The sequence below is a fragment of the Neopsephotus bourkii genome, unplaced genomic scaffold (genome assembly GCF_033783945.1).
Source record: "Neopsephotus bourkii isolate Nb327-2 ecotype Australia unplaced genomic scaffold, CSIRO-AGI_Nbou_v1 NB_1433, whole genome shotgun sequence".
In the NCBI taxonomy this organism is placed as follows: Eukaryota; Metazoa; Chordata; class Aves; order Psittaciformes; family Psittacidae; genus Neopsephotus; species Neopsephotus bourkii.
The window spans coordinates 4,979,074-5,003,921 of record NW_026901910.1 but is presented as its reverse complement, the minus strand read 5'-3'; the positions used below and the strand labels follow the sequence as shown (position 1 = coordinate 5,003,921).

Here is a 24,848-nt window from a genome sequence, read left to right as displayed (position 1 = left end):
GATTCAAACGCATGCTTTGTTCTTAAAGCTGGAGATGAGCTGATACTGTGCCAGGTCCTTCCCTAAACCCAGCAATAGAAGGCTGTCTCACCCTTCAAAGCACAGCAGCACCAGAGCCAAATTGTAACTTCAGCCCTTTGGCCTGCTCCACACTAACCAGGGGCCTCACAGCCCGCTTCAGATTGGCCCCGACTCTCTGGACACACATTTCCTGTTTGGGCAGACTTAGTGAAAACCACTTAGCCAGCAGATAAAGCTGGTTTGCTGCCAAAGTGCCAATCTTCTCCCTTATGAGGAATGTTCAGTTAGACTGCAAAGTTAATCAGGGATATTCTCAGTGTGGGATTGCTGGGGGCAGGGACAACTCTGGGAAGTTCCCTCAAAGCAATATCCATCTGAAGGGATGGACCCTGCTTTGGATTTCAGCCTGGAACACAGTTTTATCTCTAGATATTTTAACACAAGGCACTGTTTGGAAACAGGGGCAAGTCGAAAAGAGTTTGTCATCATCTCTGTTGAAACGTAACAACTCTTAATGGACTTCTCTGGTTTGTTTGGAGATGTGGGTTATGACCTTTCTAATAGACTATATAGAGGTTGGTCTGAAGGAGGACTGATGAAGCATCCCTTATGTGAACTTCTGCAAGTTCAGGTTATTGAAGGGATCAATCCTGTTTCCATATTGCAAGGTGAAGGGAAAGAGTTAATACCAAGTCATCAGTTCAACACAGCTGGATCTCCCAACATGGGCCACATGCCTCCTTCAGACCTCACAAGCGCCTTGTGAAGGCAGTTTGGAAGGCAAACAGTCACTGTTGAATTTGCAGAGATGAAATCTGCATCAACCTTTCGCAGTGCCCTTCTCCCCTGCTATGAATACCTAGGACACGCAGTGTGACAGGCTCCCTTTGTTCACAGGAGGAGCGAGAAGAGGTGACCCTGATGCCTGCAGCGCCTTTCATGCCCTTTCTTTGTTGCAGCACTTCCAGGCAATGGTGAAATCCCTGGAGAAGGAGGCAGCAAGCGAGAAGCAGCAGCTGGTGGAAACTCACCTTGCTCGTGTGGAAGCGATGCTGAACGACCGCCGCCGCATCGCTCTGGAGAACTACCTGGCTGCCCTGCAGGCTGACCCACCACGGGTGAGTTTCCTTGCAGGGTGTAAGGTGAGAAGGCTGCCACTGGGGCTTGCCAAGGCAGAAGCTGGGAATAGGTTCTGTAAAGCTTCCTCCAGCATGGCCCTTTGTGCAGACTTAGATGAGTCTCCAATGGGACTCCTCCTTTCTGCCTGCCTAAGAACCCCACTGCTTTGTTTGGTGTTCCTAAGGCACAATACCAGAGTTAACATAAAGAAAACGGGTGTTTTCTCAAGTGCTGTCAATTGGCTCCAGTGGATCTGAACTCTTCCCCTCCTCCAATCCCACAGCCCCACCGCATCCTGCAAGCTCTGAAGCGCTACGTTCGGGCCGAGAACAAGGACCGGCTGCACACCATCCGCCACTACCAGCACGTCCTGGCCGTTGACCCAGAAAAGGCTGCACAGATGAAATCTCAGGTATAAAAACCTTTCTATCAAGGGAGGCATTGTTAGCCAGGCCTGGCTGTCAGAGGATTTGGAAGCTGTGCGTTAGCTGGGTGCTATAGCAACTTCTCATTCTTGTGCAGAGATCTTTGTGTCATTGTATGCTGTCTGTACGAGTTTCCTCGGTGCTTAGTGCTCAAAAAGACAATTCTGGTGTATGCAGGAGTTATTGTTGGTGACAAGGACAAATCTAGGGGTTTAGAGTAAGTTTGGTGTCATTTTCATGCTTCCTTTTGTCAAACACCCATGAATTTGCTGGGGACTTGGTCATCCTTGAACCTGCCTCACTCCTTCCTGTACCTCATGTCTATGTGTTCCTTTCATCAGGCTGCTTCTTCACATGCCTGTGTTTTTGGTTTGTGGGAATCTTTTATGCCTCTGCAGAGTTACTGCCTTGGTTCTGAAGCATAGTCCATAACCCTTGCCAAGCATTTGATCATCATTGTTGACTATAATAGAAGGCCTATTTTTGATGAGTTTATTTTGTGCTGTTGCGATACATTTTGCTCCTGAACAGGCAGAAAGTCATTTTCTTTGTGCTGGGTACTGTCTGTGAATGTGCTGCTTCAAGTGGATGGCAAACCTGGCCATTGGTACTTGGAAGATTCGCTGCAGCTATTCCACAAGTCCTTTGAATTACATCCTGGCACTTGGTTTTCACAACCCACCTTTCAAAAGGTGGAAGGTGTACTGAAAGGCCTAAGTAAGAGTCGAGATAAGAATGTCCAGTTAATGTTAAACAGGTGTGTTCATAAGGGTACGTCCGTTCACGAGGTCAGAGAGCACTGCTTGTGTCCAGTTACAGCTTCAGGAATGTAACCTGTGTTCCACCAGTCCCAGCTGGGGGTGGGTTTGCTGCTTTTGACTTCCCTTTGAGCTCTGTCATGCATGAAAGATGTGCCAGAATAGAAAAGAATGGAGAGCTGCAAGGAGACAAGGTGGTGGAGCTCATCCAAATGGAAAGAGAGAGGAAAAAAATACCTCATTACTTGGCTTTGTAACCAGTGAATGGAAAGATCATGGTGGAAGAGCAAGACAGGGACTGGAGCCTGTTGCTGTCACCTCTAGTGAGGTGTAGTCATGTTGCAGTGACTTTGTAGAAGCAAAGCTCACCCTTGGAGGTGTCCTGATGGGTTCCTGTTGTTCCTGGGTGCTAGCAGTGTACTTTCAGTGTCCCTTGGGTTATCTGCCACTGCTGCTCGGATCCTTGCCAAGCTGCACATCCTGGTGGTATTTGCAAGGTGCTGTTTGCCTTGCGGTGTTCAATACGCGGTAGCTGCTTTCAGAGGCAGCTTAGCATAGCAAGCACGGCCCACCCTGACCCTTTGTTCTGAGCTGCCAAAGCCCCGGAGAGCCCGTGTGAACTGTGTTCTTAAGCTAAAACCTAAACAGTCCTTAATTCATTCTGAAGGCTGCAGTGTCAACAGATCGACAGGGGAGGGATGTGGGTGGGACAGTTCAATTTCCATTCCCTTTGCTTTTCCGAGGCACTTTAAGCGCCTCGATCGATTCCTTTGATTGACAAGCTGCCACATGTAAAATGAAATTGCTTTCATCCTTGCTCTTAAAGGTCAGGCACACGTCAGACTGTAAAACAGGGCCTTTCAACTCCTTTAATTCAGCCTTAGGGTGGCCAGATACATGGTTTTCGTTGTCTACGTGATCCCTGATTATGCAGCACCCTCTTCAGGTCAGGCCTGACTTCACCAGCGAATCTTCTCTGGGGAAGAGCGATTTGAGGTTGCCTGCAGTTGGAATTCATTTCTCAGATGAAGGGAGAACGCTGTTGGCAGGGAGTGGGTGTAGTGGGTGTAAGACAAATGTAATGCCACCGTTGTTCTGAAAGGCACCTTTGTTCTGCAACCAGAGTTGATAAATAATATTGTCTGCTCCCTTTGTGTGTATCTCTTCTAGTAGTCAGGAATGATAATCCATTTAATAAAGCACTTGCTTGTAGCTGCTGCAGGAAGTGAATTATGACCGTGTCTGGTGTATGGGGAATACCAGCTCCAGCATTTCCAGTGGAGAGGTGGTTACAGCAGGAGTCAGCCACATCCTCTCTGTCTGCTCCCAGCCTTTCCCAAAGCACCGAGAGGGCCATGCACAAATGACCAGTTCCAGTAGTGATGTGTTAGAGACTGTCACCCAGAGAATGGGGCTAGAAGGACCCGTGTCCCATTCTGTTGTCTGTGATGGCAGATCCATCACCAGTAGCAGATGCTTAATGGAAACAAGTGAAGGACTGGTACCAGTCGAGTGACTGACAGTCTTTGCCTCCTCCAACACACTCTTGTACATCTGCAGGTGATGACACATCTCCATGTGATTGAGGAGCGGATGAATCAAAGCTTGTCTCTGCTCTACAAGGTGCCATATGTGGCTGAAGAAATCCAGGATGAGATTGGTGAGTGCCTCTGTGCCAGCTCAGCTCACCACTGTGTTAGACAAGCTTTCATAGCAAGCTCCAAAAAGATGGCTAGCTCCTTCGAGGGGATGCCCTCAACAACAGGCTTAGGCTTAGGTACCACAGGGTAGATACTCTCAGGGTTTTAGATGCATAGAATCACAGAATGGGTTTGGATTGGAAGGGATCTTAAAGCTCATCCAGTTTCAACCCCTGCCATGAGCAGGGACCCCTTCCACTGGAGCAGCTTGCTCCAAGCCCCTGTGTCCAACCTGGCCTTGAGCACTGCCAGGGATGGGGCAGCCACAGCTTCTCTGGGCACCCTGTGCCAGCGCCTCAGCACCCTCACAGGGAAGAGCTTCTGCCTAAGAGCTCAGCTCAGTCTCCCCTCTGTCAGGTTCAAGCCATTCCCCTTGGCCTGTCCCTACAGGCCCTTGTCCCAAGCCCCTCTCCAGGTTTCCTGCAGCCCCTTTAGGCACTGGAGCTGCTCTAAGGTCTCCCCTTCAGGAGCCTTCTCTTCTCCAGGCTGCCCCAGCCCAGCTCTCTCAGCCTGGCTCCAGAGCAGAGCTGCTCCAGCCCTTGGAGCATCATCATGGACTCACTGGAGCAGGTCTCTAGCTGACTGGCAATGTTTTGCAACACATCCAGAGCAGCTTGGACCTAAGAACTTCCACTGTTGGTATCAAAAAAAGCCAACAGCATTCCAAATAGCTAAGCCCTCTCTCAAAAAGGAGATGGAAAAGATCCATAAAACCAGGCAGATGCTTTAACCCCATCTTGCCAAAGCCTCTTGCCACATCAAAAAACCCCTTGGCTCTTATTTGTATGTATTTCTAGGCGATACCTTTACTTGAGAATTCCAGATGAGACTTGGGAGCATGCAGGATAAGATAACCTGGCAGCCCTCAGCAGCATTCCCTGCAGCCATCTGCCCCTGCCTGGCCCTGCCAGGCTTCATGCTGTCTGTGTAATATTTCCTCATACTCCTTTCAGATGAGCTGCTTCAGGAGCAGCGTGCAGACATGGACCAGTTCACATCCTCCATCTCGGAATCCCAGGTGGATGTCAGGGTGAGCTCTGAGGAGAGTGAAGAAATTCCCCTGGAGGGCAAACCTTTCCGTCCGTTCCAGGTGAAAACCTTCCCAGCCTTGCCTGAGAATGAAGGTACGTGGAACTGGAAACTGGCTGTGCACATTTTACCTTAGGCTTGGTGTGGAACAGGAAGCTCCATCCCTTTGGGTGATCCAAGAGGAAAGCAGCTGCCCCAGCAGTGCCCCTGGGAAGAGGCTTGTAACCTGCACTGAGCTTCTCCCTTGGTTTTCCCATGCTTCTCTGGTTTATCTCTTCCCATTTTGCAGGGAGTTTCCCATTCCGACTGCGTGGCTTGACTCTGCAATGCCTTTTCAGTCTTGAAGCAAATTGCTCTCGTGTTATATGAAGTCTTTGTGCCCTGTTGAAGGGCTGCAGGAGTTCTCTTGATTTAAAGCTGTGTTTTGTTGTAGGGCTGGGTGTTGACAGCTGGGGTGTGTGTGTGTGTTGGCTTTATAAATGCTTGGACAGAGTCCTGAGCTGAAAGAAGGCCGAGGGCTGAAAGCTTTTCCCAGGCTCTGAGTCAGAAATCATGCACAAGCCTTTTCCTTTCTCTCTTAATCTCCTTTCTCTGCTATTTTTGTTTTTGTTTTCCCTCCTGCTAGATCCTCAGACGGATTTGTACCACCCCATGAAAAAAGGTTGGTTCTAAGCTGCTCCCTCACAGTGCTTTCGATCACACTCCTACCTTCTCAGTGTGTCTGGTAGCTTCATGTTAGTTCCATCCTCACCTTGATTCTCATTTCCCTGCTCTCATTTAGACCAGTAACTTTCAGCTGTTCTTGTTTAGACCTAGTGTTAAAGATACCAGCTAGTCTGAGCATCTCATTGAGTGCGTGTGTTCCTCCCTGCCAGGCTCACAAGGTGTCTTGGAGTAGCTTATTTTGCCTGCAGCATCTTCAGTTGGGCACTTGGCACAGGAAAGCTCACTGTGGTGGTGGAAAAGAGTCTGGAGGCTCCTGTCCCTGCTGTGGAATCCGTCCTTGGTGACAGCACTAAACCTGGAGTCGGTGCCACAGCAGACACGGGTTGTGTTTCCTGGCTGAGTGTCCTCATAGATGCCATAGAGTGCAGCTAGTCTTGGGACGTATGAATTAGGAGATTCCTTCTTTGCAGTCTCCTCAGCATCCCCTTTCCACTTGTAGCATCTCTCTGTACTGGTAATGTCTTGTGTGATCATCCATTTCTCATTTAGCTCCTTATTAATGCTGCAGGAGCTCAGTGCCTGGCTAAATGGGGCTGCCTGGGCTGGAAAAGCAGCATAGAAATACTGGCATGAAATCACCATCCTTGTTAGTGGTACAGTCTCAGGTGAAGATGAGGCCTGGCTGATCTGCTACCATGAATCTCATTCCTGAAGTGGAAATTGCAGGCTAATTGCTAAGATGCTCTTGCAGAGCAGTGGTAGGTGTGCTGTGTGTGGGAAGCAAGCCCAGCATTTTAATGTGCCTTTGGTTACAAACACATTGTGCAGAATCTCAAAGGGAGAGCAAAGGATTCTGCTAATAACATTGAAAATGAACACGGTTTTGTAACACTGAAGGCCAGAAAGCTTGGAACTATTCTCATTATCAGCCTTTCACTACAAACGTAAGTCACCTTCATCCCTCGTGTGGAGCAGCATCCAGCTGATTCAGTGCCCTGACTGCTCTGCAAGGAATTAGGACAGCCTTTAGTTTGACTATTCTTCCTTTGGACAAGTGCTTTGTTGACTTCAAGGTGATCAATACAGGCTGGTGCTCCTTGTTTCATAGAATCATGGCATGCTTTGGAGCTTAAAGCTCATCCAGTTCCAACCCCCTGCCACAGGCAGGGACACTTCCACTAGAGCAGCTTGCTCCCAGCCCCATAGGAGAGTTTGTGATGACTTAGGGACAAAGATCATATCTGCACTTGCTCCCTATGTCTACATTGAATTTCAGGAGGGCTGCTAGGGAGTTTAATGGGAGATGTTGTGCCTGTGTGTGGGTTTCTTTCCCCTGGGAAGTGTAGAGTCTAAAGTGTGCCTTTGAGCTACATAGAACTGGGTCTGTTATTTGGTACAGCACACTGTGACAAATAGCAAAGCTCAGAACTGCCAGCCCTGGAGACTCTGCTGCGTTGGCTCCTGAGGATTGACTAAAGCAGCCATAGGCCAAAAGCTGACACTGTAGTTCTCTAAAAGTTATTTGTGGCCTCTCCAGAGGGTGCCCATCATTGCCTTTCACAATAACACGACCTGCTTGGGCAGCTGGGAGAAGTCAGACCAGCAGCCTTGGCCGTGCTTGGAATCTGATTACGGTCTCCAAAGAGCTGGGTAGGGAAAGGGGATGCACAAAAACCCCTGAGATGCTTCTTTTGGGGGGAGCTGGGGTGAAACCTTTTGTTTCCTTGGCTTTTTCAGGCAGTGAAACCTTGCCTTGGAGCCAAGCAGCCTCTCCTTACATCTCATCAAAGAACACGCTGCCAATCTGACATAATGTCTTAGGCAACCTGCAAGCTCAGCAGCTTGTGGAGAGGTGTCTGCAGCCACTGGCAAAGTGTGAAGTGCTGTAGCAGCATTGCCCCACCTCATGCTCTGCACTGGGGAGACCCCACTGTTGGTTTGAGGCTTTGCTGTCCTCCTGCCTTTGCACTAGGGAGGTTTAGGTGTTGCGAAGGGCGCTGTGTTGTCCCTGCAGGTGATGGGAACTAGGCTTCCTCCTATGTTAGGTCTTTGTATCTTGCATCAGACTCTTCTCTTATTGATCCAATCTATTTATAAACGCTTCAGATCCAAACAGTTTATGCAGAGCAGCTGCCTCCTGTTAGTTGATAGTCCTCTCTTGATCCTCTGCTAGTTTCAGCCTAGAAATGGGTGAGTTATGCTCTGGTACAAAGGCTGGTGTAGCTCTTCGCTCCTCCCTTGCCCTGGGATTCATTGTTTCTGGGCTTGTGCCAGATAAGGGACAGCAGTTCATTATGGAGCTGGGTGACCTTGAAATTCCCATTCCAGAGGCACTTGCTGTTGCAAAAGAATGGGTGCCAGCATTCCCTATGTGCTGGCTCCCAGCATGGAGATGTGTGCCTCCAGCACGGGGTCACAGTGAGGTGGTGCTGACATCTGCAGAAGGGAGCTGCTCGCTCACACTTTAACACATTGCCTTGAACCTTCTAACAGCAGCACTTAGCGGTAGATGGTGGTTGTGGATTGACACCTCAGCCTGGTTTTGGTGAGTCTTGTCTGCTCCTCTCATTGCCACCTCATTCCCATCCATTAACAGACCTCCCCCCCAGTCACTTGTCACTGTAGCATAGCTTCCGAGCTCCCCTTCTGACACAACAGCATGAAGACAGGTTAATAACCAGCGGTCCATGTGGTTAAACACATTAACCATGGCAGCTCTACAAAGAGTAGGTCACCCTTCCCAAAGTCACTGGGTAATGGTCCGTGCCTTGCTCTTCTGGTGCAGGTTCTGGCATGACTGAGCTGGATGGGCTGATCGGCGCTGAAGAAAAGGTGATTAACAGCAAGAAGAAAGTGGATGAAAATGTGGTGAGCCCTCCACCTTTCCTTTGTAAAGCTGAGATTGCTGGGGACACTAATTAATAGCAGTGGCTTGTTTCCATGCTTACAGAATGTCACTGCATTCGTTATCCATATGGTGTGGGGGAGTTAGTTTTCTGACTGTTGTAGGCTCTTAATACTGCTTAGCATCAGAAGGGTGGGAGGGTGAGGGAAGGAAAGAGATCCAGATCTCTGGCAGGCTGATTTAGTAACTGCTTTCCCAAGCAGAGACCCTCTGTATGGCTTGATTGGAGCTAGGTCTGAACACACTGTGGGATCCAGCTGTCTTCCCACCTCTTTGTCATGGCAAGAAAGGCCCTGCTGCCTTCTGAAGGGGTGCAAGCCAGTTGGTGTTAGCTCTATATACAATGTACAGAACTCATGAGGTTCTGGTGGCAGCCTTGCCTCAGTTCCCTGGGTCAGAAACCCAACACAGTTGGCTTTCGAGAGTTTCCTTTCAAGATTGTTATTATAGAATCATAGAGACAGAATGGTTTGAGTTGGAAAGGACCTTAAGATCATGTAGTTCTAACCCAAAAAAAAGGGTGTTTTTAAAGCCACAGGTTAGATCTTCCACAGCAGAGATGCTCTGTCCAAAGCTGGGTTTTCATTGGGCCTTTAGTTTAAGGTAGCCTGGATGTCCAGATGGCTTCAGTACTCACTTTAAATGTTGGAGAGCAGGGAAAAGATGGTTCTGAGTCTTTGTTAGTCTTCATTAAAGGTCTCTTCCGTGCTCCACATCCCTTCTGTCTTGTATGGCTCCCTTCATAAAGCACTTCTGTGGCTGTTCTCAGGTCATCGACGAAACCCTGGATGTGAAGGAGATGATTTTCAATGCAGAGCGTGTCGGTGGGCTGGTGGACGAGCCGGTACGTACATGGCTACCGAGTCCAGCGATGGGCAGGCTCCTAAAGTTGGGGTTTGGACCCTGGATGGTGCTGAATTTGGGGTTTGGTGCCTTGACACTGCTCTTGGGAGGTCATGCAGCACCCGCTTTGCTGCGTAGTGGTGTGAGCAGTAAATACGTGTTAGAACCTGACCTGTCTCTTGTGGAAGTGCTTTGTGGGATGGGGAAGCAGTGTGGGTCATTGCCTGAACAGGGAAACAAGTTTGTGTTGGTTATCCTTTTGGTGAAGTGTTTAGAGGTGAAATATTTACCCTGTCCAATGTAATCAGTCGTGTCTTGATGCCACAGATGGTTAAAGAGCTTTTAAGTCTTTATGCCACCTTTTAGGTTTAGCAGCACATCTTCCTCACCACTCTTCCTCCACTTTCTCCATTGCTCTCTTCCCTCCAGGATAATGACAACTCCCTCCGTGATGACTTCAGTTTCAGCAGCAGTGCCCTCATTGGCCTTTTGGTGATTGCTGTTGCCATAGCTACCGTTATAGTCATCAGCTTGGTGATGCTGAGGAAGAGGCAGTATGGGACCATCAGCCATGGGATTGTGGAGGTGAGAAACGACTCCTGCTCCATCACTGAGGAAGAAAATAGTCAGCATGGAATCACATGTTGTGTGGAGGGGGCGAAGATGGCAGGAGCTGCCAAGCCATCAGCAGCTCCAGTCCTAGCTAGATGGGGCTTAACTCTGTAGGTGCTGACATGTGCATCACTTACATATTAGCGTGCAGGTGTCAGTCATCATGCCATGGTGGGATCTGTCACTCCACAGCTGTATTCCCGGATCACAAGGAATTCAATTAGGTTTCCCTGCCTGGCTCAGGGTAGGATTTAGCAGTAAATAGGCTTTTCAGGCGATATCTTTAGCAGGGGAGTAAGTCAGTCAATCGTTAGCAATTTGTCCTCCCGACTAATGTAACAGCTATTAAGACGGAGCGAGGTTCCTCCTCCTTCCTTCTGCTCCCAACATGCACATTTCTAATGATGACTTAATGGTGTCTGCAGAAAGCTGCTTTCCCCCTTTGCCCAACTGATGCAGGAAATCATAACGACCTCTCTAATGAGAGAAGCAGGTCCCACACTTGTAACGTTGGCTCACTTAGGAAATGATTTGTGCAGGATAGCTCCAGATAGGCAAGAGCAGGAGTGCCTGAACAGGGGACTCTGTTAAGCTGATTGTTTTTTGTGGCTTAACCTTTTTCTCCTGTTTGCTGCTTGCTGTGGTATTTATCCTGTGTGTGCCCATCTTGGTACTGTGAAAGAAGGCCTTCGGGGTCCTCCTTTGAGCAGTAACCCTCTGTTCTTCCCAAAGGTTGACCCGATGCTTACCCCAGAAGAGCGGCATCTGAGCAAGATGCAGAACCACGGCTACGAGAACCCCACTTACAAATACCTGGAGCAGATGCAGATATAAAAGAGATGAAGATAACAGCAGCCCTGGCTGGGAAAGGCTCAGGGCGGAGGGCCAAAGTGGTCCAGCGTTTTGGATCAACTACTGACCAACAGTTGCTTCGAGAGGACTTCATCTTACATTCAGAACTCCTGGATCATTAAGACTATAATTACTACTGTAGAGTTGCAATTTCCATTCTTTTAAATGGGTGAAGAAATGATAATATAACAATATGATATATAAATCTCCTTAAATGGGAAAAAAATGGATCTATTGCAGATATTTGACTGAGATGTAGTTTTCTTTTTGGGTTTTTTTTTTGGTTTTGTTTTTTTTTAAATGATCTGGGCAATCCCAGTTCTGTTGTTCTGATGTCTGATACAAGCTCTATATATAGCAAATGGGAAACGTGGATTTTTATTTCAGGTAGACCACCTGCCTATTGAGGGTCCTTTGTCCCAGCCCGCCTTGTAAAAAGGAGACAGTCGTGGCTCTTGAGTCGTTTTGGCTTTTAGATATAAAAAGCAGCATTTGGGTTTTCCCCTTTGGAGTTTTGATTCGCCAAGCTAATTTCCCTGGGAGTTGCAAAGAGATTAATGTAGGGATAGGAACTGTGACACAGAAGGAAGCAATTGGGAATGGAAACTAACAAAAAACCCTGATAACAAGGAAAAAAAAAAACAGAAAAAGAGAAAAAAAGAGTAAAAAAATAAAGGAGACACCCCCCCCCCCCCATCTTCATATGCCAGTGGTGTGCACCCTGCTGCTTAGCAGCCTGGGCTCTAGGAATCAAAGACTCCCTGGAGGCAAGGAGTTAAAAGGCTTCTAGCATCTCTGTTTATAGTTCTTCTAGTGGAATGTTAGGACATGGTTTGTGCGCCCTGGGGCCTGCACATTCCCCCTGCCAGAGTCAGCTCTGCTCTAGAGCTGGAAGCTCCTGGGTATTGAATTGAAATCCTCCGCTCAGAACCAGTTTCCTTCAGTCCTCACCTGGCATTAACAGCCCCCTCTCGCTACTACTTTCTAATCCCCCCCCCAGCTCTCCTGCCTCACCAACGTGGTAAGTAGCTGAGAGGCTCAGGTTGCATCTCTCTTTGGCCTTTGCATCTCTCTGGGTGACACAGGGCCATGGGCACGGTTCTGGGTGGCTTTGCCCAGAGATGACAAAATCCCTGCAAGGTTCAGCCCCTCTGGGAGCTGATGGACATGGAATTGGCTGGAAGTGGGGAGGGAAGAGGGACAAGGTGCCTGCTTGAAGGCCAACGAGATGCATAGGCCCCGAGTAGAAGAACAAAAGGGGTGTCGTTCCACTCACCATCATGTCTTTGTAATGCTTGTATAGTTGGTGTTAATGCTCACGGCTTTTTTAAATCTGGAGGTTCTGGTAACCTGTGGTGTATTTTTTCTATTTTTCCTGTGATTTTTTTTTTTCCTTTCTTTTTCTTTTTTCCCCCTCCCCCCCTCCGTGTCTCTTCCCACTATGCACAGATTTACCTGCAAACTCCTTGGTGTGGTCTGTGGGGAATGTACAAAGTTTAAACACATCAATAAACACTTTAACTTCCAGAGCGTCTCTTCTCGTTCTTCCTGGGCTTGCCTCGTTTCCTTCCCATCCCTTGCTGAACCTGTGCAGATCTTACCCCCCTCCCTTTGTCCATAGTGCTCCAGTGAGAAGGAACATGATGACATTGAGAACATTGAGCTGTGCCCAGAGGTGTTTGTGATGCTCTTGGATCCTGTTGACCTTCATGGGGAGAAGGAGATGCGACTGAACCAACACCTGATGAGCACCGTGTGTGCAGGTCAGTGAGAATGGTTGTCCTCTGTTTGTCCAAGGTACCCTGAGTGGTTCTGGGCCTGGAACAGCTCCCTGCATGAAGGGAGCCACTGGCAAGGCCTTGGAGCAAGCGGAGCCAAAGCACTGTGCAGTACCACGCTGGTCCTGCTGCTCTTCCCAGTGAGGTGTAGGAGCAGATCCAGGTTTCACTTGCAGGGCACCCCAAGCTCAGCCTGTAAAGCTGTCAGTGCTCCTGTGTGCCATTCTGCTTCTGGTTTCTTCCTTTGCATGCAAATTCCTCCCCTCTGGTGTCTATGGAATGACCAGAGAATCATTGCCATTGAACTGGTGGTGTAGGAAGCCGAGAGACTGACTGAAGATGGGGCAAGGGAACGTGAAGGTTTACCCGTTTGGAATAGGAAGCAAACAGTCGTGTGTCCTGTTTCTCCTTAAATCCTGTCCTTGGTGTCACTGGAAGTTCCATGTTCTGGTTAAATTATGCAGACACCACAGGAAGGAGCAGATGCTGTCCTAGAAACTGCCGTCTGTTGCCTTGTCACAGCCACTTGGGAAAGAGTCCTGATTCTGAACAGGAAATTGAAAGCAAAGGGTGCCAGAGCATCTCCCATCCAAACCTGCTGCTCGGACCTGCACCCTCAGGTAGGGCAACCTGGAAGAGAAACCAAGGACAGAGGCTGGGGATTGAATTCCAGACTGGAATTTGGGAATTAGGTTTTTCCTTCACTAAATCCCATTTGTCCTACGGAATGAATGCATCAGGCTGGAGTCAGTCTGTTAGCTCCGTGCTTTGGCACAGGTTGCCAAGCGCTCAGGATGGATTCTTTATGATGCATTTTGACTGCAGCTTTGGACAAGGGATGTTTAAAAGCAGTCGCTTGAAGATGGTGCCAGATGTTACTGGGCTCTGCTGTGCAAATGAAGGGCCAGGTGGGACAGGGCTTGGAGCAACCCGCTCTAGGGGAAGGTGGACAGGATGAGCTTTAAGGTCCCTTCTAACCCAAACCAGGCCAGCCAGCACCCACCAGCACCCCAGGGGTAAGGGCTTGGTGCCTCCAGGATGTGCCTTTGAACATAAGAGCAAAGAGAGGTGGTCTTCAAAGGGATCTAGCTGAACAGAGGTGTTCCATGGTGGGGCTTTTATGCTGGGAAGGGGGAGTTGTTTCCCATGTTTACCAGGGCGGCTGCAGCAGTGGCTGGCACAAGAACAGAGCAGAGCGGATGCTCTCGGGGCTGGCACTGTCATCAAACACAAGGTGAGTTAATGTTAATAATCCTTGCCTCCAGCCTGGTGGGTTGGCTTTGGAGGGGATAATCCTGCAGCTGGGGCAGGCTGATGGAGAGATGCAGGTTGGGAGGGACTCCTGGAGGGCATCTCGCCTCCCAGGTCCCATTGGGTCGCTGTGTGGTTGGAGATAGCGCTGCCTTTTTGTGCAATGAGTCCTCTTCCCATCCATGGGTTTGGGGGCACAAAAAAGGATGTGAGTTTTATTCTATAAGGTCAGTAAAGTCTGAAGGTGAATTCCTACTTTATCCTAACAGGAAACCTGCATCCTTTAACTTCACTGGGCAAATGGACACATTCATTATGTGCAGCTTTTACTTGGGATGCAGAATTTATGCTGCTAAAGTGTGCTCTGGGTGGAGGAAAGGGTCCCAGTGTCAACTTTTTTCTCTTCATAAGACCAAGTACCTCTTCTTTTGTGCTACCCTGTGATGTGAGTGTTCAGCAGGCCCAAAGGCACCGATCCTCGCAGAGCATCTTTGGGGAAGGACCCACTGCCATGTATTTGCATGGTGGAGAGCTCAACTGCAGGCAAAGCACTGGTCCAGCTCTTCTCTATTGGGATGCACTGATGGTGGTTGGGTTATTTTCTGGGCTGAAATGTATGTTAACCCCTTCCTGGTGACACACATCACCAGAGCTGAGTCGGGCTAGTCCAGGTACTCAGACTGGGACTAATGCCCCCACAGTGATAGCTGGACCAAGCCCCTTAATGTGATAACCCCTTTTGTACAGATGATGTGTATTTTGTGCCCTCCTCTGCTCATAATTATGGGGATTCTTTTTGCTTACTGCTGTCTCTTTGTTTTGAAGGGCAAGCATCAAGAACACCCCAGAGGATGGTACCGTGTTACAGCCTTCATTTGTCAGGGTCATGCATCAAGAACTACACAGCCACTGATGAGAAAAGTCCTTGTGCTTTGCATTCAGGCCTGTTTGCGCTTGATATTGCTTACTTTTGAGATGTTCCAAGTGTTCTCTCTATATATACACAATGTCAGTAAGGGAGGTGGGACTGGATTTGAGCACATCCAGCAATGCAACACTCGGTGTGTTTGAAATAGCTTCGTGAAGACACAGAGACGCTCCAGCACTGAAATGGGGATTGGCTTTGTGTTCCCCAACGAAGGAGTTGGGCTCTGGGGCAAGAGCTGGTGTTACTGGTAAAGAAAGCTCAGGACCCTTGCAAGGTAATGGGGGGGTGAGCTTTGGTTTTTACTTTATAAACTAGGAGCAAGGGGAGGGAGTGCAATTTTGGGTTCTGCCTTGACGTTTATTATGGTAGAAAATAACTCCTTGCATTTTGGGGTTAGGGGGCTGTGGGGTTTTATTTTTTCCTTATTTCTTTGATTTTTGCCTTTATTTTTATTAAATGTTACTTTATTATTATAAAGTATATAGCCAGAGCTGATTGCTTGCAGAGAGGTGCATGGCTTCAGCTGCATCCATCACTTGTACCCATTAAAGACATGGTGCAATTAGGATCAATCATGGCTTAGTGTGAAGCTTCTCCTCTTATACCTGCTGAATCACAGCAACAAGAGAAAGCACGGAGCACTTAGACTGTGGCATAACACACAGAATAAATGCTTTCTGTTAAACATGGGTTGCACACCACTTTGTACATCCATTGCTGTACAAGAAACAGTGCAGTCCCCAGCACCACACTTAAGCCTGGTCCAAAACACAAGATGAATGGAGGCATAGAAGAGCTCACAAAAGGCTCCAATGGTCATTAATCCATCAGTTAATGAAGCAAAGTGCTGCAGATGAGGGTCCAGGAGCCAAGCTGTACCCTACAGCTCTTTGTGCTGTTTCAATCTCCATTGTACCTGTGCTTCGCTGCATCACTGCATCACCAACCTCCAGCTGCACAAATGCAGGACTTAGGTTTCACAGCCCCCATGTGAACACTGCACCATTCAAGACAGGGATTGTTAATGGTAACTAAAGGAGTTTCATGGGAATAGGAAATGTAAAACCCATTCAGGTGACACTGGGGCTGAAACTGCAGTTAAGACCCAGCCATCTCCTGCACTGGAGTGGGGCCACAGCTTGCCCAGTAGCTTTATTCAGGAAATAGGTAGGGTTTTGCCATCAGGTTGGGAATGGAGGAGGGAATGGAGCTGCTCTGTGTCCATTGGATGCCATGAGCCCAGATTTGGGGGAAAACACCCAAAAGCCAACAACCCAGCCGTGGTTTCTGCCTTTGCACCTCGATGACAGCACTCACCAGGGGATGGAGCAGTTGAAGCCCATTGTAGAGGTGTATCACAAATACACTGCAAATCCACTCAACACAGTGGGGTATTGAATACATTCAAATCAAAGCATCTCCATACTCAGCTCACACATCAAAGCAGGCCCTACCCATGCTTTGTTTTCCAACAGCAAGGGGCACATAAAGTCACCAGGGAGGGAAAGCAAGGGCTGAGGCTGCTGCTGCTGTTCTTTCATCATCACAACACAGTGTAGAGAGCAGCTGCTCCAGTTGTGGATGCAGTATTAATGCCTTGAGCTGTGTTTCCAAGCCACTCATCCTTTAACCCAGGTCTCAGACGTTTATGCCCCACCACCGTATCACCCCATATGGGTATTGCAGCCCAGTACATGAAAGCAAACCAGATTGTAAGCATTGGAAAAGCCTTTCTTTATACCCAACCTCTTACATCTTGCCATGGGCAATAAGCCACAACCAGAGCTGCAGCCTCCCAGTAGCCATTAAGAACCTCAGCTTTGCTAACAAAGGTTCACCATCTCCCAGCAGCTGTACACAAGATGTTTTCCAGCTCCCTTAAGGGAAACAGCATTATGGGTAAATACAAACTCAATGGATATGGAAATTGATGGGAGCAGCATGACTGTTGGTGCACACATCTGTTCCCTCATTGCCTGCTGTGCTGCATTGCCTTGACTGCTAAGTCGCTGGGGGAAGCTGGTGGGGCCCCATCTCACCAGCATCCCTCCTATACCTCTCCAGATGGACCCATGCTCTACTGAGGAGTGACTAAGGCATGGGCTTACCTGAGGCCACTGAGGAAAGTGGCTCTCTTGATGTTGACCTGGGAGCTTCTGGGGTGACCAACAGCACCATGGTGTCCGCTGGCATCAGTGGTCCAGTGGCATCAGTGATCCTCAGGAGGAGGGTAAGGTTGAGGATGCTCCTGTTGAATGCCCCACAGAAGCAGAACTAGGATCCTGTTGGATGCCTCAGCAGGTAGCATGAACCTCACCATGTCCTGTAAGGCAAATACATAGTACTAAGCTTCATTATAACACATATGTTGTATTAGGTTTGGGTCACATCACACCCTGCGTGCTTTCTGAACAGCCACATCCATCAGTTGGGTCTGTGTATAATAACAAGGTCCCCTGTAGTTAAACCCACCCAGGCCCACACCATAGCCCACCATAGAGACACAGGGATGGCAATGCAGTGGGAGCAAGCAGCTCTAGTGGAAGGTGTCCCTGGCCATGGCAAGGGGCTGGAACTGGGTGAGCTTTAAGGTTCCTTCCAACCCCAACCAGTCTGGGAGTCTGTGATGCTCAGCTCTATGCTCTCACCTTATGTCACCCGTGTCTGTCCATACCAATGTGACAGCAACACTTCCAGGTGGACACAGCAGGCTTTCCCCATCAATAACATTCACACATCACTTATTCCATGAGTTCCATTGCCCTCCAGCACCAATGGGAAAAATCATTTTGGGTTAAAGGCCTGTTATAGAAGTTATCCATTCCACACACAGCCTGGGTAGGAACTGCTCTATAAATGCAATTACAGCCACGACAATCTCATTGCTTCTCTCCACTCTGTTGACCCAGCAACTGTTTGTCACCTCTCACCTATGGGGCACCTCCATCCCTCAGTGTGGGGAGAGGTAATTCCACACACCCTGCTCAAGGAAACCCTTGTGCCTTCCCTTTGGGCACCAGCTTGCTAAAACACACACCTGGATGAGCAGTGAATATTTGCTCTTGTATTTATTCAAGCAAAGAAGGAACATCCCCACTAGAGACCTGTGTTTTAAGTAGCAAAAACCTCACCAAGAGGGATGTAGCACAGATAAACCAGGGTTATCACCTATGCACTAAGCATCCTGTTAATGGCAGATACTATAGAACAAGTAACCCTGCTTCTAGTCCCATGAGGACTATTAATAACCAGAGCACATCACCTCCACGGAGCACATCTGGAGCAGTGCAGGAGATCCACATCAGCAGATCCTGGACAAACCATCCCTCCTGAATGCCACCCTGCTTCACAGCCCCTCTGCGTGTGGGTACCAAAGGTGAGAGCCCAAGAAGGTGCACCCACCGTGGTTCCTTTTCTGGACAGCAGCACCAAGCACTGGTCACCTTCCAGCCCTGCTCCTAAAGGAGAGCATCACATCAGATGGGTAACACTCGCTCTTCCAGGGACCTCTCTCTTGGGGCTGGGGATTGCAATTGCCCCGAGCCAGGGAGCGTTTTCCCTTCCTCCCAGCACTTGGAGTTGCTCACGTTGATGATGAAATTCCAGCTCTTCCACTAATCCTGCTTAATGAAGTCTTTTAAAGGTGGTTTTGACCTCGACGGCAGGAAGCATCTCCCCATGCTCTTCTGCTGCCAACCAAATAGGGACCTAAGGGGAGCAAACCCCATGCACCCCCAGACACCAAGTGCAAGGCAGAGACCTCAAAGGTTTTGTTTGGAGGTGACTGAAGAGGTCACAGATACCATTAAGGTTCCTTCCAACCCAAACCATGCCATGAGAGAGGCTACATGGCAGTGCCAACAGCAGCCTCCATCCTTTCCATCCCCTGGCCACCCACCCATTTCTCCAAGCAGATTTAGCCGCAGTAAGTCCCATACTTCTCATATAGCATCCATCCCCCCTCAAATCACTGCAAAGCCAAACATCACCTTAACCATGCCCTTCAATCTCCAGGCTTCATAGTCAAGAGATCCATTGAGGTGGTTCTTTAACTTTATTGGCAACCACATATACCCTGTGCACCCTTTGTACAAAACCCCTTCCATTAACACCAGAGCGAGCGACAGCCACCAGGAGCTTCGGACACTGGTTTGGCTGGAAGAAGCAAGGATCATGTTAAAATTGGCCACGTTGCTTGGACTCCACCAGCAAACCCAGTCCCGCAGTTCACAACACACAACATGAAGTATTCCCTCCTGGTTGAGCATGGTTTGCTCTTGCAAACACCAAAGGGATGTGAGGGAAAGGGATGCTCAAGGAAAGGCTTCCCATCTCCCTTTGGGTTCCTGGCTCCTACTTGTGATGCTCTGCCATCGAGTGCCACTGGAGTCAATCAGGACTAATCCAAAACCTCATCTGAGAGCTCTAACCCAGTGTTGAAGAAGGTTCCATGCCCAACACCACCTCATTTGTCATCCGAGGGGCTCTCGGGCAGCAGGGCACCACCGGAGCTCTTGTTGCCTTTGCGGATGCACATGCCACAGTCCAGCTCCACGTCGATGTCCCCAAATCTCAGCTGGCAGGACTCATTACAGCTGCAGGGGAGACAGAGGCACTGGTCAGCGAGCCCATCCTTTCCATGGACACCCACTTGTCTTATCCCACAGCACACTGCATTTCCATAGTGATAACGGGTCTAGGTGATGCTCTTGGCCATCCCAGTCCATGCATAGCACCGGGACCCCCCAGCACTCCCCTTTTCCCCCACGTACCAGCGGGATGCAGCAGCGTTTGCTGCCAAGACAGCGAGAGCCCCCGCGTAGTGCCAGCAGAAGCACATGGTGAGGAACATGGAGTTGCTGTGGTCGGTCTGATCCCAGCCTGGTCCTCCCCATGGAGGGGACAGCACAAACCCAATCTGGTCACAGACAGAAGAGGTGTTGAGCATCAGCACACTTCAGGCTGGTAAGCGCATCCTTCATCTCTTTCCCCCTCTGTTTTAGCCAAGTGGCTGACTATGGGCTAGATGCACAATAAACCCAAGGGACATCTGGGCCACTGTCCTCAGCATCCCCCAAGCATCCTTGTCTCCCCACAGGGATGTGCTTCAGGAGGACAGAGATGCTCTGCAGGTAACTTTAGTGCAGCCCCAGAGAAGGATGGCAACCCAAAGGGTACATTGCCAGGCTGTGCATTCCTTCCTAGACCCAAAGCTGGGTGGTTATGTGTGAGATCCCCAATTATTTCCAGTCACTTGGAGAGGAATAAATCGGACATAATAACAGGAACAAAACCTCATGATTGAGGGTTCCCACCCTTGTGGGGTCTAATTTCCATTTAGCATGCAGGTTTGTCCATAGAATCATGGAATGGTTTAGGTTGGAAGGGACCTTAAAGCTCATCCACCTCCAACCCTGTGCCAGCACCTCAGCACCATCACAGTAAAGAGCTTCTGCCTTGTATCCAACCTTAACTTCCCCTGTTCCAGTTTAAACCCATCACCCCTTGCCCTGTCCCTACATGCATTCCATGTGCATGTCTCCATGATGACAGCTTTGGTGCTAAACCTCGTTTCACCCTCTTATTTACTGAGATATTCCAAGCAGCCTTCAAGTTTAACCCCAACAGGTAATGAGCAGGTATGAAGCCCATTGCTCAGCAGGCAGCACTGGATATGCACTGACCTGCCAAAACCAAGAGCCCTGGAGAAGGAAGGAGCTGGTCCTGAAGATCTCCAGGATGATGTGGTCTCGGATGAACACCTCTAGGAGGACACAGAGGGCTCCAGCAAAGGTAGCCATGGCCAGCAGGGAATAGAGGTGATGGTCCAGCGCTGCATCACCATAGTCACAGAGGCAGAAGAGCAAACCTTCCAAGAGAAGAAACCTCCATGACAAATGGATGCTCTGGGCTTTGGTGTTAAACTGAACCCTGACAACGGAGGCTGTGCTCCAGGGCTTGCTATGACCAGCGAACATCCTGCTCTCATCACCTTCGCTCTGCAAGGACCATTCAGCCCTCAGAGCACCCTATGGTGTTCCCCATGCCCAGCCAGGGCTGTAGAGCCATCAGGAGCAGCACAGCAATGGGGACCTTTGCATCAGGCTCTGTTCCCTCTGTGCATCCAACCAAGATGGGAGGACAACCCCTATTTACCCCAAAGAGAGCCTTGCCAGCGCTTGTCAGGAGATGCCCGCATCCATAGGTCCCCTCAAATACGAATCCAGCCCTAGATGGATCCATACTTGGAGAGAGGGACACTGGGACACGCAACCAGTGCTTTTTGCCCTCAAAACAGGGCTTTGGAGCTGTTGCCCACTGGTGTCCCTCAGCACCCTTTCTCCTACCCCATCCTGCCCCCTCTCCCATGCACCACGCTCTCACCTTCGATGAGCAGAGCCATGGACAGCGAGAGCCGGTCCAAGCCGAGCGGCAGCTTGAGCCGGGAGTGGGAGATGACATCCACAATGCCGGAGAGGAGGAAGAAGAGGTAGATGGTGGTGTAGTGCCAGCGCGTGAGGTCGGTCCAGCCCCGCGCCTCGGGGCTGTACAGCTGCAGATGGGGCCCAGTGGGAACAAACTGCTCCACCAGCATCCCTGTGTGGAGAGGGGAGGAAGGGACAAGCCTGTGGGAAACCTTCCTTCATAGGAATGGCTGCGAGCCCTCCCATGCCAACCCACCCCAAGCATCCCCAGTGTCATGGGAGAAGGGATGCAGCGGCAGGAGATACTGGGGCGCATCGTCACATCTTACCTGCTAGAGCAAAGAGAGCTTTGACCGCCCCTTCGAAGGCTTCCACGCGCTGGGTCCCATGGCTCGGCTGGCTCTCGGTGTTGCCTTTCCTCCTGAGGTACCTCAGTGGGTACCGCACCGACCACCAGAGACCAAACAGGAGGAAGAAGGTGCCCCGGAGGGCACTGCCGAGGAAACTCGTTGGCATCGGGCTCGCTTGCTGGACCTGCAAGGACAGACGGTACCTGGGGTTGAGCCAAAGCATCCCCATGGAGCAGCATCCTGAGGGAGATGGCTCTGCCACCAGCTGCAAATGGGGAACACCAGAGGTGCTACCGCTGTATTTGGCATCTCAAGGCTTCCTGGTCCTTTCCAGCAGCTCAGATGTGCACAGGAGGAGGCATTACTCACCCTGAAGCTATCGCACCGCCTTGCCCTTGCATCACCCATCGCATCCGCGCCGTGTTTATAAATACCAAAGGGAATTGCAGAGGCTGGATGAACAACTCCAGCACGTTCCCCGAGTCCTCCCACACTAGAAAGTAATTAGGCGCTGCAAAACGAGGGTAGGATGTGGTGTGGCAACGCTGCAGGTGAGGGAGGGCTCTGCAGAGGTTGGAGCGCGCGGGCGATGCGCGGTGTTTGGATGCGGAGGTCAGCATCACCCATTCCATCTCCACAGGGAAGCTGGGGAAGGGTCAGAGCTGCTCACACCACATCAAGGTTTCCCTTTGGGAGGGAAGTTACTGAGCAGCCTTCCAGGGAGATGAGAAGCGCCCCATTCCCAGGAGCTTGGTCCAGCACTGGGGATGGTTCCTGCTCTATTTTGATGCCTGCACTAGGTTTAACTCATACTCCAGCCAGATTATAGCCCAGATCCTGCGTCCAGGGCACATCTCCATGCTGAAGTGACTGAGGACAAGTGCTATTACAGCACATTTAAAGCAGCACACAATTGCACCATCTATATCCAAATTCTACCATTGTCCTCCAGGGACTGAGGACAGTGAAGCTGCAGTCAGGAGCACACCTTGACCGAGATAGACATCAGGAGCTGTCATTTGATGTGCTTAACTGGAGGAGAGGAGGGGAACAGAGACATCCCAGCGCTCAGACATTGGAATAACACAACCAAGCTCCAGAGGCTGCTCCCAGCTTGAATGGGATCTATCACCCCACATCCTCCAGGCATCCCCCCTGTGGCTTTAGGTACCAGCAGACCCAATCCACTCCATTCCAGCTCTCCTACCCCAGCATCCCTCTCCCCTCCCTGGTAACCTCACTCTTCACAGTGCCAAGGACCCTTTCACTTCACAACCTCTTGGCAATGCTTTTGGTCACTGTCAGGAGCCCCCTTTGCTTCCCACCACCCAGACCCAGTGCTTGAGCAGCCACCGCACACCCTGGGGCATCTCTCGCTTGGCAGAGCTGTCCCAAACCAAGCAGAAACCCACTCAAAAGAGCCTGAAAAGGGCCTTTTTCAACCACCACTGTTTTGGAACCGGGTTCATTTCCAAGCAGCAGTGCCCTCGCTCAGCTCACACATTGGAGGTGCAGAACAGCACCCCCAGACCTGGTACCCCTTCTCCATCCCCTGCCATTGAGTCCATGCTCACACAGAAGCTGATGGAAGCCCCAAGAGAGCTCCTGGGTGTTTATGCTTCCTGTGAGCTTCTTTGCCTGTCCCAGGACCTGAAACATGGCTGCAGTCCCAAGTTATTACCTGGGATCCCAGGCTGCAATGCTTTTGGTTAACAGCCATACTGGAGCTCCCTGTTCTCCTTACTGTGCCTCATGCTGAGCACTCACAGCATTCCCAGCCTCAGGAACAGCAGCATTCCTGCCCAGTCTCCAGGCTTTCTGTGTCCATCACCATCTACGGCCTCCTATGGGGCCTTGCTCCAGCTGATGCAGGGGGATCAATGCTTGCCTTCCCATGTGGATGTATGAGCATCCCCATGGGTGCAAGCATAGGACAACCAGAGGGCAAGTTCATTGCCTGGCCATAGATGCTTGGAGGGGCTTCTCTCTGTGCATCCTCCTCCACTTTGCTACCCAGGCACATCTCTCTTGTGCCAACAGCACTCACCCAAGAGGCACGAGCTCCCACTCCTCCAAAACCTGATAACCCCCCCTAAAACAGGCCTAAAGACACAGGTTGCTGTCACATCTCCACGCTAAACCTTTGCCTTGAGAAGTGAACTCTCCCACATCCCTTCTTCCCAAGCTCAAGCAGCCCCATCCATCCCATCGCAGAGCCTTTCACCAGCACCATTCCTCTCTATGGGGCAGAGACTTTACCTGTGGCTCCTGCCCGTCCTCCTCCCGCTCCAGATGTGCCAGCCAGGAGCTGTTATTACCCACAGGAGGCAGATAAAGGGGAAGGCACCCCGGGGGAGGCGGCCCTGGCACAGGATGTTTGGAGCTGAGCATCCTGCGGGGCAGTTCAAAGCACGCTGAGTCAACCCGGCTTTCCCAACCCGGAACACCTCCGTGTCTGCCATTAACAACCAAATTCCAGCCTCCTGGAATTTGCCACAGGAATCAGGACGAGCAGCCACTTCCCATCCCCGTGGAAACCATGTAAAGGTCTTACGTTGAGGGGCTTGAGAGGGGCAAGGCTGTGGAAGGGCTCTAACCTGGGATGCCAGGTACTCAATGACCCTGTTAGGGGGGTCTGGGGTTAGAATAAGGGCCTGGAAGCAGGAGATGTGGGACCAGGAGCTCACAAATCAAAGCAGAGCCCTTGTGAGCTCCATCTCCCAGCCCACAGCAACCAAGAGGAGGGGAGCATTGACCCAGGCTTAGCACCTCGATGGCTGTGTAGATGAGCAATGCAAGTGCCTCAAGGGAAATAGATAGCACAGACCCCTCCAGCATCCCAATTTCCCTCTGAAACACCAAGTTAATGGTGCAGAAACAGTCGGCACTGCCCGCATCTCCAGCTATGGAATGGTTTGTGTCGGAAGGGGCTTTTCAAGCTCAGTAGTTCCATGGGCAGGGACGCCTTCCACTAGAGCAGGTTGCTCCAAGCCACATCCAACCTGCCCTTGGTTACTGTAATACATGGGCGCTAACCATCACGCAGAGCATCCCCAACCCAGTGTTCCTATGCACGGCTCCTCGTGCAACCCACAATAACCCCAAGGAAGGCTGCAGGACCAGCCAAGAGCCCCACACGTGAGGCAGGAAAGGCCCAGGGGTGGAGAACAGCGCAGGAGCCATGAC

General features: G+C 50.3%; 3 protein-coding genes across 7 annotated transcripts in view; 2 read left to right on the top strand and 1 right to left on the bottom strand.

Annotated features, from left to right (window-relative positions):
• The window catches only part of APLP2 (amyloid beta precursor like protein 2), a 42,834-nt gene extending 31,611 nt beyond the window's left edge, over positions 1-11,223 (top strand). For 2 of the 5 annotated variants that reach the window (XM_061368558.1, XM_061368554.1), the window contains 9 exons: positions 981-1,139; positions 1,424-1,552; positions 3,884-3,983; positions 4,977-5,147; positions 5,678-5,713; positions 8,504-8,586; positions 9,393-9,467; positions 9,896-10,051; positions 10,811-11,223. In XM_061368558.1, the coding sequence (XP_061224542.1) occupies positions 981-1,139; positions 1,424-1,552; positions 3,884-3,983; positions 4,977-5,147; positions 5,678-5,713; positions 8,504-8,586; positions 9,393-9,467; positions 9,896-10,051; positions 10,811-10,912 (1,011 nt within the window). In that variant the 3' untranslated portion in view covers positions 10,913-11,223. The remainder of the gene's footprint in view (positions 1-980; positions 1,140-1,423; positions 1,553-3,883; positions 3,984-4,976; positions 5,148-5,677; positions 5,714-8,503; positions 8,587-9,392; positions 9,468-9,895; positions 10,052-10,810) is intronic. The other 3 variants (XM_061368555.1, XM_061368557.1, XM_061368556.1) reach the window with 3 other exon arrangements.
• ZBTB44 (zinc finger and BTB domain containing 44) overlaps positions 1-24,848 on the top strand; it is a 398,215-nt gene that overhangs the window by 178,808 nt on the left and 194,559 nt on the right. The window lies entirely within an intron of this gene.
• LOC133220275 (transmembrane protein 45B-like) lies at positions 19,229-23,970 on the bottom strand. Its single transcript, XM_061368221.1, has 6 exons — positions 23,922-23,970; positions 21,642-21,846; positions 21,272-21,484; positions 20,572-20,756; positions 19,660-19,805; positions 19,229-19,482 (listed from the first exon to the last, which is right to left on the bottom strand). Exons 2-6 carry the CDS (start codon positions 21,826-21,828, stop codon positions 19,353-19,355), a joined length of 861 nt encoding a protein of 286 aa, XP_061224205.1. The 5' UTR covers positions 21,829-21,846; positions 23,922-23,970; the 3' UTR covers positions 19,229-19,352.

Excerpts from the sequence above, each read along its gene's own strand:
- LOC133220275 (XM_061368221.1), bottom strand. The coding sequence starts at position 21,828 with ATGCCAACGAGTTTCCTCGGCAGTGCCCTCCGGGGCACCTTCTTCCTC. Across the intron at positions 21,485-21,641 it reads AGCTCTCTTTGCTCTAGCAG|GGATGCTGGTGGAGCAGTTT; the intron begins GTAAGATGTGAC and ends CTCTCCACACAG. Across the intron at positions 19,806-20,571 it reads AGGGCTCTTGGTTTTGGCAG|ATTGGGTTTGTGCTGTCCCC; the intron begins GTCAGTGCATAT and ends GTCTGTGACCAG.